This window comes from Hippoglossus hippoglossus, chromosome 24, assembly GCF_009819705.1.
Source record: "Hippoglossus hippoglossus isolate fHipHip1 chromosome 24, fHipHip1.pri, whole genome shotgun sequence".
Taxonomy (NCBI): Eukaryota; Metazoa; Chordata; class Actinopteri; order Pleuronectiformes; family Pleuronectidae; genus Hippoglossus; species Hippoglossus hippoglossus.
Window position 1 is genome coordinate 2,300,169 of NC_047174.1, and position 13,133 is coordinate 2,313,301.

Genomic DNA, 13,133 nt, shown 5'->3' on the forward strand with positions numbered 1-13,133 from the left:
TTTAGACGGCTCCGTCTCGTAGGACAGAAGAACCAACGTTCAGTTTAATGTGTTCAAAAGATAAAAATACTTACATTTTAGCCTTTATTTAAATTCTTTAAAGTTGTTGAGATCCCTTTATAGTGCAATCAATTGATGCACGTTATTTATTCACATTTGTTATAAGGTTATTAATCTGTGTGCAGGAACCTGGGAGTGTCGGTTTGCTCCACGCTGTGTGACGTGGGCGGCATCGTGGCTCCGTTCCTGCTCTACAGACTGGCTGTCATCTGGCTGGAGCTGCCACTCATCATCTTCGGTAGCTTTTCTTTTAGAGGATTTTAATTTCACAGGAGAAAGATGAACGTTCAGCTTCTTAACAAGTGGGGAAAGGACTCGTACGTGTCGCAGAACCCCACTGCGATTTAAAATCACTGGTGTGACTTCCACATTTCCTTTGTATCAAGTTTTATTTTTCAGCTCTTACAGAAAACACATGTTTACATTTTAAGACCAGGACTTTGCTTATTGTGCTTCACTTTAATTTCACTTCAGCTCCAGTGACACTTTGTTCACATCAGAAAATACCAAACAAACATGTCAGCACATCTTCAAAAATCAAAAATCAAAAACCAACCACTGCCTGTGACGTGTTTGAAGCTGTTTGGGTGGAAAGTTTAGTTTTTTATTTAATTGGCTTGGATGGTTGCCTCGATCCAGTCCGTGAACTTGGAGACTCGAGCGTAGACGCCGGGTTTCATGGCGTTGGCGCATCCCAGACCCCAGGAGGTGACGCCCTGCAGGATGTACTTGTTCTGAGCGGTACACACCAGAGGGCCGCCGCTGTCGCCCTGCGGAGACAAACACACACATGACGACGGTTTCAACTTCAGTCAGACAGGAAGGAAACACTGTTAAAGCAGGAAGGACAGTTTCAAATCTTTAAATGAGAAGTGACTTAAGATGTTTGCAGGTAAAAACTGAATCATTCCTAAAATAACTGCAGAAAAAAAACAATCTTGTTGAGTTTTTTAGTCTGAATTGACTGAAATCACAGTTTGCATGATGTAATGGACCAAATCATAACATACATCATCTCAAAGCACTTTATAAAAGATCTAGACCTTAAAGGTATAGAGAAACTCAGCTTACTTTAATTTAACAATATTAATTTATTGGTCTGAAATTCTGTAATATTTTCCTTTCTTCCTTCCTTCTTTCCTTCTTTCCTTTTTCGAAGGAACTATGAGTTATTTATTTTTCAAGGGGAAATGCTGGTTAAAAAATTACAGACCAGTAGAATAAAGTGTTATAGCGGCACACTGTGATGCTTGTTTAGTTTTCTAAGTTTTCTCGTTTCGGTACCTGGCAGCTGTCGGATCCTCCCTCGATGTTTCCAGCACACATCTCGTGGTCTTTGACTCGTCCGTTCAGATACGACGGACGGTTACAGATCTTGTTCCCGATCACAGGGAAACCAGTTTCCTTCAGGATGCCCTCGCCCCCTGTACCTGCAACACACACTTCCTGCTGTTATCCACCATCATCATCATCATCATCATCATCATCATCATCATCATCATCATCGTTTACAAACATTCATCATCATCGTCATCAAGATTCCCCTCCAGTGTGAGAGAGAGTTCATTTGAGTTGTTTTACAGGAATAAAGATGTTTTTATCGACACATTCACTGTGTTAGATCCAGTGTGTGTGAGTGTGTCTCAAGTATTTATTCATACTAACAGATATTCAACTTAAATCATCTCATTTAAATGTTGTTAAACCACTTAGCTCGCTGTTCATCTTTCTACATTTGTATTTTATTTACAGGATATTGTGTCTCACAAAAACAAATAAATATGTGATAAAACATGTTCATTTTCTTATCAATAATTCTTCAATATCTTCAGGGTCCAAAATAAAATCAATAAATTACCTGGAAAAGGCTCTGATGTAAATTGAAGATTAATTTGACGCTTTTACTCTTTTGGTTGTTTTCTATCACAGCCAGTGATCCTGTTTTATTTTTTCAGACATTAAGAAATAAAATAAATGAAACTGTAACCAGCTTCAGTTTTACACATAGTGAGGATAAAGTTTTTCCTGTTCCGTGAAATAAGCTTTTGAAGAAGTAAAAACCAAAACGTCGTCACTTTCCAAAGACCTCGTTGGGTTTAAAAATGAAGCAGGTCCCCACAAAGACATCAGCACAAACACGTACTGTACCTTGAGTTTCACCCCATCCAGTGACGTAACACTCGGTTCCACTGGGGACGACGTAATCCTTGTCTGGGAGACACACCGGCAGGACTTTGTCGTTTATTAGAGCCGGACTGAAAACACAACATCACTCTCAATACACAGTGAAGAGCATTTTATATCCTGGTTAATCATTTAATCTGTTAAACACACGTCACGAGCTCAAGCTGACGTCCTCAAACTGCTTGTTAAGTTTAAACGGACCAAAAATACAGAGTGGTTTTATTTACAGTGACGTAAATAACACCTCCCCAAAAGAACAATTTCAATCGCCCCCTGGTGGCTGGCTGCTGTATAGGTTATAAGCGCTGCCTCCTCCATGTTAGCAGATGGGACATGAGCCAAACTAAAAAGCTGGAGTACACGTCAAATACATTTTTCTCAAAGATTGATTGACAGCTGAGGACTGACACGTGATTGGTTGAGCTTCTTTATCGGCGGGAACCCACCGGCATGGCTCCATTCAGGAAGTGCGTCCATCTTTATTTACAGTCTATGTTTTCAGCCCTAAATTTGCATATATTATCCTTAAAAGTGCTCAAAGCATTAGCTGTGCTGTATCTGCAGAAGCAGTAAATGAGTAACAGTTGTAGTGTCAGTGTATCTGAGGTGGTTCGAGGATCAGTCCTGTGTTCACCTCTCCAGTTTGAGCAGAGCGATGTCGGCTCCGTTGGGTCCCAGCACCAGTTTTTCCAGCCTCCTCTCCTGTTTGGACGGCTCATTGGCTAGCTCAGTGTGGACTCCCAGGACAATCAGGTACGCTTGAGGCCGCCTGGACCTACGGTTCATTACATTTACCAACACACACACACGCACGCACGCACGCACGCACGCACACACACACACGCACACACACACACACACACACACACCAGTTATCCAGTGGCTGTTTTACTGCAGGATTTGGTGTTCAGATGTGTCTGAGTCTCCCTGACCTCTCCAGGCAGTGTGCAGCCGTGAGGACCCACTGACGGTGAATCAGAGTTCCTCCACAGAAATGTATTCCCATACTGGTGGAAAGAGACAAACCATGATAGATTAAAGCTGGACGGTATAATTACATCATGTTTTTGTGAATAATGATTTAGTGTTGGTGTACTCACCTGGTCCTGAGGCTGATCTGCCACGGCCACGAGTGAGCTTTGGATACGCAGCCTCCGACAATACGACCAAAACAACGCCTGGGTTTGATGACTGGTGAACCGCATTTCAGTCCAACTGCAAAGAAAGATCGGTTATTCAGTGTTATTTAATCTTTACCATAGGTTGGAAGGATCTTGTTAAGTTTGACCAGAGGGTTGAGCCAGAAATCAAAATGTTACATAGCCAGGCCATTGACAACTAACTAGCTAACCAAAAGTGAAGGCCAACCATCTGGATCGCCCCCTGGTGTTCAGCTGCAGTATCACAGACCTTGCCTCCATGTTAGTGTTTTTTTTAGGTCGTTCTGATCGTACCACTATGGTTCTGATAATGTTCACGTACCACAGTCAGGGATCTGACAGTAGTCCCACTTCTTGTTACTGTCGGTAGTGTAGCACCACGGCCCGTTCACGTCGTTATCTGGGTTTCTGCAGCTCTGACAGTGACAAACAAGGAGATAATCAGGACTTTGCCAGCTGTCGACATTAATTTCAATATCGAGATGTCTACAGGTCTGAATGTGGCACACTTACATTTCCCTCCAGGCCCTTGGTGGGGTGGGACACTGGGGTGAAGCTGTTGTGTTGGTGAGGACTCTGAGCGCTCCAGGCCTGGCAGGTCACACCCAGGATAGTGATGGAGGTTGGACCTTGGTATGTTCCTCCATTTCCAATCTTACAGTCTGACACAGAAACACAAAGAGAAGCCAGGGGGTGAATATAGGATTAAAAAAAATTACAATCAATCTCAAACTCTGACAGACGGGTTTGACTGACCTGTCACAGTTGGGGCCTGGGTGACGGTGGAAGGGGTTTGGGTCACACTGGGTTTGAGTGGGGGTGCTCCTGAAGGAATGACAGCACATTTTTCCAAGTTGCAATACTCCCAACGGACACGAGGGTCCATAGTGTAACACCAGGGAGCTCGGTCTCCTTCTGGGTTCCTGCACAGATTCCTCCTGAGGTCCCTGTGAAAAGAGAAACTCTGGAACATCAGGGCAGCAGGTACCAGTACCCTTTGTATTTTCGTCCTATAGAGGCAAACTGAAATTACCACCAGGGGGCAGGATTGGCCTTTGACTTTGAAAATAGCTGGAGAAGTCAACGCTGTTTGGGAAAATTCTGACAATTTTCTATAATAGACTATAAGCTGGTTTATTTTCACGAATGCAGTCCTACAGCTGTCAGATGTGCAGACTTGTGCTGTTTGGGTAAAGAATCGGCTCCAGTCAGCAGCAGCTGTGATTGGCTCTGGGTCAGAACTGGTCCAGTGTTCGTTGGCTAATCCTCACACGTCATTCATCACGTATGTGACGACCCAACATGCCAGTCACATGTAGCTCGCTGTGGGTCTGAGCCACTTTGGCTCCTCCAGCGTGGGATTCATTTTATTTTATTCAATGTGACTTCTCGGACACATTCCGCTGGGAAATCAAGCCTGAGCCATTTACAGTTCAACCTCTGAGTTTGATACCAGTTTGAAATGAACCACACGCAGAGACAGATGAGTCAGCTTGTGGTAAAACCCCTGAACAGTGCGCACTCATGTCATCTATGCTTTAGTCTTTATATTAAATTTACTTGATTCAAACACATATTCATTGTTTGCCATTAAAACGTTCTCCCAGCTTTACTGGAGGTAATTGACCGACTCACGCTGCGGGGTACGCCTGTGGAGTCTTCACGTGGCTGTGAGGAGTCATGGCGCTCCAGCTTTGACATTTCTTTCCGCTGATGGTCTCTGATGTGATGCCACGATAACTCGTCCCATCGCCCACGTAACAGTCGTCCTCCTCTGGGGGGATCATGGGCTCGTCTGAGGGACACGAGAATACAGGCTATATTGAGGTATATTCAGTTTTAACAGTTTAACTCATTATTTTAAACTCCTTTGTCTTGATCTTTTACAGAGTACATCTATCACCACTATCTAAAACATAATTGTTTTCATTTGCTTCCATAATCATTGCTTCAGAAAATCAGGGGTTCCCAAACTTTTCCGCCCCCAACCCCTGAATTAACAGTGTCACACACTTGGGACCCTGTTGGATACTGATTCTAAACAAATCACCTACATGCACAAGTTTCCATTTGTTATAATCACCTCAGCGGTTATGTGGGGACCAAAAAAATCAGAAGGCTGATGACATATCTTCTATTTTAAATTTCTCTCGACTTTTGTAACAACTGTAGCTAAAATATTCTATTTTTTATTGTTCTCTAAATAATAATTGATTTATTGAAATCATCCCACAAATCCTGACTCCTAGATTGAGAACCACTGCTATAAATGATATCTTATACCAACTAACGACTGTAATATGTTACTCAGTTTTCCTCTGAAACTCCTGCAGCTGTAAGTCCATCACATCACGGATGTCTGGTACCTGGTCCGGCTCCACAGCTCGGCACCTTGCAGTACTCCCAGCGAGTCTCGGCGTCGGTGGTGTAACACCAGGGCATCCTCTCGTTGTCAGGGTTACGACAGTAGTTGTTATCCAGGCCTCTGACAAATAAATACATAAATACGCCGTCACCAGTTAGAACATAAACTAAGATGTTATGTTTTCATTTTGAACTTCTTCGTGTTTAGTTTGAACGACTCATCTGCGGTGTTGTTGTTGTGTCGTTAATGTGAGCTCGTACTTGCAGGGGTAGTTATCTGGGGTGCGGTTGTGTCTTTGTGGCGTCTGGGCCGACCAGCTCTGGCAGGTTTTGCCGGACTCGGTCACAGATACGGTGCCTCGGTAGGCTGCGCCCTCATTGGTGGCACAGGTCAGCTCCGGGACGATGGTGGGAGGCTCAGAGGCTGAGGACAGAGGACGAGACGGTTTTGCCTTTAAATGACTTCTATGCTGAATATTTATATCTTTTGTCGGCTATATCGGGATTTTATATTTTTTTATAATGTTTTAAAAACACAGGAAGACTTACTGCAGCGGGGAATGGAGCAGAAGTCCCATCTCTTGGATGAGCTGGTGGTGAAGCACCAGGGTCGGGGGTCTCCATCAGGGTTTCTGCAGTAATTCTGTTCAAGATACTTTTCTGGGAGACTAGAGAAAGGATTAAATAGGACTGTGTTCGTTTTAGAAAATCTCATTTGTGTGTATTGAATCTCAGTAAATCCTACTAATGGTGGATTTGTAAATTCAGGTGTGGTTTGTGAGGTCGTACGCGCTGGGGATGTATCCGTGGTTTTGAGGTTTCTGGGAATCCCAGTGTTGGCAAGCGAAGCCGCCTTCAGTGGTGGAGATTTTTCCTCTGTAGTTCTCACCACTGCAGTGAATACACTCCTCTGTAGGACACACACACACACACACACACACACACACACACACACACACACACACACACACACACACACACACACACACATGTCACACTACAGGGGCGGTTCGAGTGTCTTTGGAGGCAAAAGAGACCTGGAGGTCCGACATGAACCAAACTGACGCCCCCCTCAAAAACACATTCATTTCAACATTTTCATTGATTTCTCAGAGAATAATTCACGGATCCTGACGTTAAATGCAAATAAAAATCATGATCCAGTGACTTTAGATGTGGTTCCATTAAGGGACTGTTGATAGTTTGCAGACTACTGAGTCCAAGTGTAATATTAATATCAATATCACCAACAGATCGATCTCACCAGTGCAGCTGGGTACGTTGCAGTGCTCCCACCGGGTGCTGGAGTCGGTGGTGTAACACCAGGGTCCCCCGCTGTCTCCATCAGGGTTTCTGCAGAAGTTAGAGTCCAGGTCTGCTCGGGGGTGACTTTCTGGTGTCATACTGCAAACAGACGAAAGATATGAAACGACATGATGACGTGATGTAAAATGATAAAACACGTGAATACATACTAATAAAACACGTGAATACATATAAAACACGTGAATACATATCAAACACGTGAATACATACTAATAAAACACGTGAATACATATAAAACACGTGAATACATATAAAACACGTGAATACATACTTCGGCACGTGTGGGAATTTCGCTTTCCATCTCTGACACGTCTTTCCTGTCTTTGATCTGGACTTTGTTCCTCTGTAATCTGTTCCCAGTCCATTCACACACTCCAGGAGGTATTCTACACAAGAAGAGAAAACAAGAACACAATCAGCATCACATCTGATCCCTGATTAAAATTAAACTGCTAATTGGGTGGAACGTTTGTTGACCTGCTCACTGTTGTAAATATTGATCTGCTAATCAAACTCATCAGACTATTCCCTCAAGTGAATCATGTGTCTGATGCAACTCGTGTTGTTTCATCCCCAAAGTGCTGTTGAACCTCCTCTCCACTGTGTTTGCAGACACAGTCCAAACATCGCTGATCACGCAAAACAGACTAAACATTAACCACAGTGTGATGAGGAGAAAACATCAAGTCTTGCCTTGTTTTTCATATAAAGCTGCACTGGTTCGACGCAGGATTGTCTCTGATTTGGAGTTTTCCGTTGCCGTCACACACTCCTGATCCTTTTCAACATACATGAACGACCTGTGAAAGAAACAGAGTCAGGTTGAGATGCTGAGGCTTGAATCAAGTTCAGCTGTTAAAGGTAAAATACACAGTGTGTGTGAACTTGCTTGCAGGTGAAGGTGGTTTCACTGTCACATTTGGTGGCACATTCAGCCACAGAGTTTAACGTGTACTGTCTCTTGTTCAGCGAGAGGATCCACGCCCCTTCGGTTTTGGCGTAGCCGATGACCTCTGTACCACTCACTAGAATCAGAATAAACATTTCACTGTCAAAAACATAAGCTACATTCGGACTTAGCCCCTAACTCTGGTTTCGTAGTTTAATGAGTGAAGCCAAATGTTGATAAACAAGATAAGAAAAAAGCTACAAGGGAACTTTTTTTAATGAAAGCACTAAATAATTAAGTGTTAAAAAGAGTCTTTGGGACAAATTTGAGGTTTGTGGTTGTTTGAGAGCATTAAAAAATCCTAGGACCTAAGATTGAACCCTGGGGTACACCATAGTTGATATAATCAGACAAGTTAGATTATCAGGTGGAAACTTTAACCCCAACACTCGGACACCAAAGGGTTAATTGAGTTGCCAGCTGTTATTACTGTGTCATCTGTCTTTTTAGTTTTTATTTAATTTTGTAGATGTGAATTAGAAGAACCACCGTTGGTACAGCCTGTTCCTTTTAGTATTTAGTCTTCAAATTTGTTTTTCATATATAACATTCGATTAAAACTAAACTAAATTAATCTGCAACATCTTGAATTACATGTAATTAAACAAAACATTATATTATTTTGAATTCTGTCTCTTAATGTAGATTGACAGTGACATAATTGACCTGATGGGGAGAATTCACCGTGAAGCAAATCACTGTCCGTCATAATTCTTTTTCTATATTTCCCCGATTCATAGTTGGAATTGGTTGTTTCTTACCAGTGCAGGTCAGGGCTCCCAGGAGGAGAGCTGCTGTGTACAGGTCCATGGTGCGACCCCGAAACTAGCAGCTCATAGTCGACTCACTCACAGATGAACCTCCTGTTGTATTAATGGGTTCCTTTGGGTGCGTTGGGCAGACAAACAGGACAACTCAGCCGTTAGTCAATCATTGGCCGGACAAGGACGGCGACAGATCAAAGGGTCAAAATCCTGGTTTCTGGGACACAAAGTGTTACTTCGCAAAATCACAGTGTGTCGTCCTCTCTGTAAAGTTTTGAAAATCAACAACGTTTCCTCGAAAACTGTTCTGTTGCTTCTTTATGTAGTTACAGTAGATTTAGAAGAATTTTTCACATCATGCAACATTTTGTGTTTTCTTATGGATACGTCCGCTGTTTGTACGTCGGCTGTCATTATGTGTAAATGTCCCTGTGTTGTGTTAAAAAGCTGCACATTTAAACACGTATCTGTTGTAATGTCATGACGAAGTTCAGACCTGGTTTTTACTCGGGTGGGGGTGTAGGGGAGGTTTTATCACGTAGAACAGACTAAATATGTTTGATTTGATAAAAGGGAAAGTTCGGAGATTTAGTCGCCTCGGGAAATTTTACAGTTTTCCCCAAATATCCCAGAGCAAGACACTAATAATCACTTCGGGACAGATGTTCAGTTGTTTTATGTCTTTAAAATAACACATTCGTGATAGCACAGAAATCCAGATGTTGCCTTTTTCCAAGTGTTGTGTGACGGGCGGCCCCCGGACTTTAAAAACCCCCTGATCTGGATGAAATGAGATCAATATATAAAGTTAATCTTCAGCTAAAGGGAACACATGTCCTCACCAGCAAACAGCAAACAGGTGATTACAAAACAGCTGAGTTTAGACAGCTCCGTCTCGTAGGACAGAAGAACCAACGTTCAGTTTAATACTTACATTCTGGACAACTAAGGAGATCTTAACATCATTTTTCTGTTTTTAAAAGTGTATGTAGAATATTGGAAATGAGTAATAATGACTCGAAAAACATCAAAAGATTTACAAAAACATCTGGAGAGTAAATTAAAAGGTCGTTCCAGATGTAAAAAAAACACCCTCTGATTTGTATAATAATTTAATTTAGGCTAGTTTAGAAATAAATACACTTCTTCTCTCCTTTAAAAAAATCTGTTAATGAACAAGATGTCAACGCTTTGTCTGAAAAAGGATTTAAACAAAAAAGACTTCTATACTTTTATTTGTGTAACAGTTTGAATTCAGGATTTGCTGTAATAGTGTTCTGAGCAGTATTTTAACAGTAGTATATAGTTTTGTGTTTGAGTGTGTGTGTGTGTGTGTGTGTGTGTGTTTATACTCACAACAACTCACTTCAATCCCCTCAATCTCGTCTATAAACAAACGGGGACCAAGCTTTTGTCTTCGTCTATCTTATGTGTCTTTCTCTCCCTCTGATTTGAACATATCTATATCTGTATATTTAATATCTATATAAATAAATCTGACTCCATGTGACTCTATATATATTTTGCAGCTGTATTTCACAGACAACCTGGAGCAACAGAATTAGTTTTCTGTATTTGTGTGAACTCGAGTGCGTCCCTGCCCCGGAGCCTTGTCTGCAGCGCTCTGCAGATTCACTGTTCGGTTCAGAAGGGTCTTTGAACTCACATTCAACTGGATGTAAAATCCTTCAAAAATGGACCCTTCAGCTTAAATAACCTTTTTTAAGTAATATTTTGTGCCTCGCGTCTCCTTGTCCTTTTTCTAAATAAGAGCAGATGGACGTTTTGAGAAATAATTAGTCTTTTTTTGTCCGTCAGCGAACCTCCGGTGAATTTCCGGCTATAATAACCGTCTGATTGTTTCACTGAGAGACTAAGTGTATTGGTTTTGCTCTGTGTTCTGGCAAGTTGAAGGTCAGCCTCCTCCATAAAGTGGGACCACAACAATACTTGACAGAGAGGAGGCGAGCGAGAGGTGTAGGCTCTGTGCCGTCCAAGGTTCGCCGCTCAATCAATATCCCTCTGTCAGACCTCAATTTAGAAATGTCCCTTTCTCCCCCAAAAAGGAAGAATGGCTGCTTTCTGCAGCTGCATCACTCAGGGTTTCATGTTGGGTCCTTTTCTTTGGTGAAAAGAATCATTCCTGTTGCTCACGATATTCAGTATCACAGCTGGACGTGTTGTACTGTGTTTAATTATCATTTATTCCTTTTTATTTACTCGTATTTACTTCTGTGACTGTTTCCTCTGCGTGGACCTGGTGGATTTGGATGTTTTAAAAGAAGCAAAAACTCGTGATAATAAAATTCTGTGATATAAAACAGCAGAACTAGTGAAATCATAGAATCACTGTAGTCTGTGTTTTTCATCAGAGGGTTGAAGAAGCTCTTGCTTTGCAAAACTATTTAGGAAAACCTTGAAATTTAAGCAAAAATCTGCTGATTAAAGCCGATAAATATCTTCTGAAAGCGCAATAAGACTTTACTGTTATTCAATTAAAACTAAAAAAGCAGGAAATTTGATTCGTCATCGCCAGAGCTGGCAAAATGTAACTGAACTTAAGATTGTGATCAAGTAAAAACAAATATGTGCAACTCACATTGAGAGTAAATATCTTTATAAATGTTTAATATGTATTTGTATAAAGAAAATATGATGATATGAGTTAATAGGCACATACAACGTGTATGGAGTTTAATTTGTAACCTTAACATTTATTAATTTTATTATTTACTGCCTTCACACCTTGTTTGGTTCAAACCTTCCGACTTTTCAGTTGAGTCTGAACCAAAATATCAGATGTGAAAGGTTCCTCCGACTTTGGTCCAGACCAACGGACCAAAGTTTAGTTTGGACCAGTAGAAGTTCCCTCAAAGCAAAAAGTAATAAACGACTGATGCGTCGCGTGAAAGTCGTAAATTTCTGTCAATTGACGAATGTTTTTCTTAATCTACAAATGATTTGTTTGATTTATATGTAATTTATCGTCCTCCTTCTTTATGCTTCAGTGTGACGAGCTCCCTCTGCCACACGAAATAAATCCAATTAAAGATTCTCAAATAATAATAATGATGGTTATTACTTGTATAAATCATCACAACGTTCTGGTCTGAGAACAGGAACTCTCCTCTTCTCTCCCCACAAACGTATCATGGTCATTTTGTATTTTATGGATCAGAAAAACCTCCGTTCGTGCTCCTTCCTTCAAAACGTCGTCTCTTTGTGTGTTTTCAATCACGGCCCCATTGGACAGAAGGTCCCGGCAGACGGACACAGAGCGACGGCACATTAGAGGTGACTGTCATAAACTCTGCAAAAAATAAAAAATATAATAAGAGGAAGAAAAAGCCATTGTTGCTTAAATTGAGTGCATTTTTCCTTTGATTAAAACATCGCTTAAGCGACTTGGCCTTGACTGGAGCATTGTGCGGCGCTGTGCTTCTGAAGGATGTGTGATTAAACATACTCCTCTCAGACTACACACAGCACAGGTATGTTCTGCTTTGTGTACTCCTGGATTTTTTTACAGCTGTTGCACATTGGACGTGAGAAGTAGAAGGAAAAAACCGTGCACGTCCCACATCTGGTTCACGGCTCCGCAGCTTTGTCCGTCGGTTATAGAAGAAGTGGGACGAGTGGATTAAAATGCTAATCGGGTTCGCGGCATTGTGTCCGACTCTTGTGTGAGAGTGGCACCTCTTGAGTGAGAATGGAAATATTTGGGGGGCGAGAGCTTGTTGCAGAAACTTCGTTGTCCACGTTGGAGGTTGTCGGAGTTTCGGCCGTCACGCCAGAGACACAGAGATTTTCTGTTTTTAAAGGGAGTTGATCACTTTAACTCCACAGAGATTCGATCTCTCGGGGAAACAGCAGCTTCTTTTGCATCTGGATACATTTGTGATGTAAGGAAGTGACATCATTTCCAAATTAGATTCACCAAATCGCTCTAAATTAAATACTAAATGTGTCTTCATGTCATGGTTTTGGTTCAAATAGGTATTTTCGTTAAGGTCGAATGGAGTTTTGACATCACAGCTATAATTTTAAACTCTGTGGTCAAACTTTAAAAACAAAAACACTGACTCCTCCACCTGCTCCCTCTGTGGACTTCCTGTCACCTGACTTCCTCCTTTACCTCGGTCACATCTCCAGAATATGTTTCTATTCATAGAAAATCAAAATAAAATAAAACACCAAATCATAATCAAATTAAATATCTTAAATTGTGAAAATATAATTTTTATTATCTACCTTTCATTTGGACTTCACTGTTTTCTAAGAAGACAGTTCATGTGACACATTTCCACCAACGGCCTCTAGAGGTCG

At 41.6% G+C, this 13,133-nt stretch overlaps 1 protein-coding gene across 1 annotated transcript; it reads right to left on the reverse strand.

Moving 5' to 3' along the window:
- Positions 1–430: 430 nt before the first annotated feature.
- Positions 431–8,944, reverse strand: LOC117758058 (plasminogen-like). The gene is made up of 19 exons (XM_034579392.1): positions 8,805–8,944; positions 7,984–8,119; positions 7,788–7,894; positions 7,366–7,480; positions 7,033–7,172; positions 6,558–6,678; positions 6,318–6,436; positions 6,030–6,192; positions 5,771–5,889; positions 5,040–5,199; positions 4,161–4,351; positions 3,918–4,066; positions 3,727–3,820; positions 3,345–3,459; positions 3,177–3,251; positions 2,879–3,019; positions 2,209–2,315; positions 1,345–1,490; positions 431–830 (listed from the first exon to the last, which is right to left on the reverse strand). Exons 1-19 carry the CDS (start codon positions 8,851–8,853, stop codon positions 669–671), a joined length of 2,409 nt encoding a protein of 802 aa, XP_034435283.1. The 5' UTR covers positions 8,854–8,944; the 3' UTR covers positions 431–668.
- Positions 8,945–13,133: the final 4,189 nt, after the last annotated feature.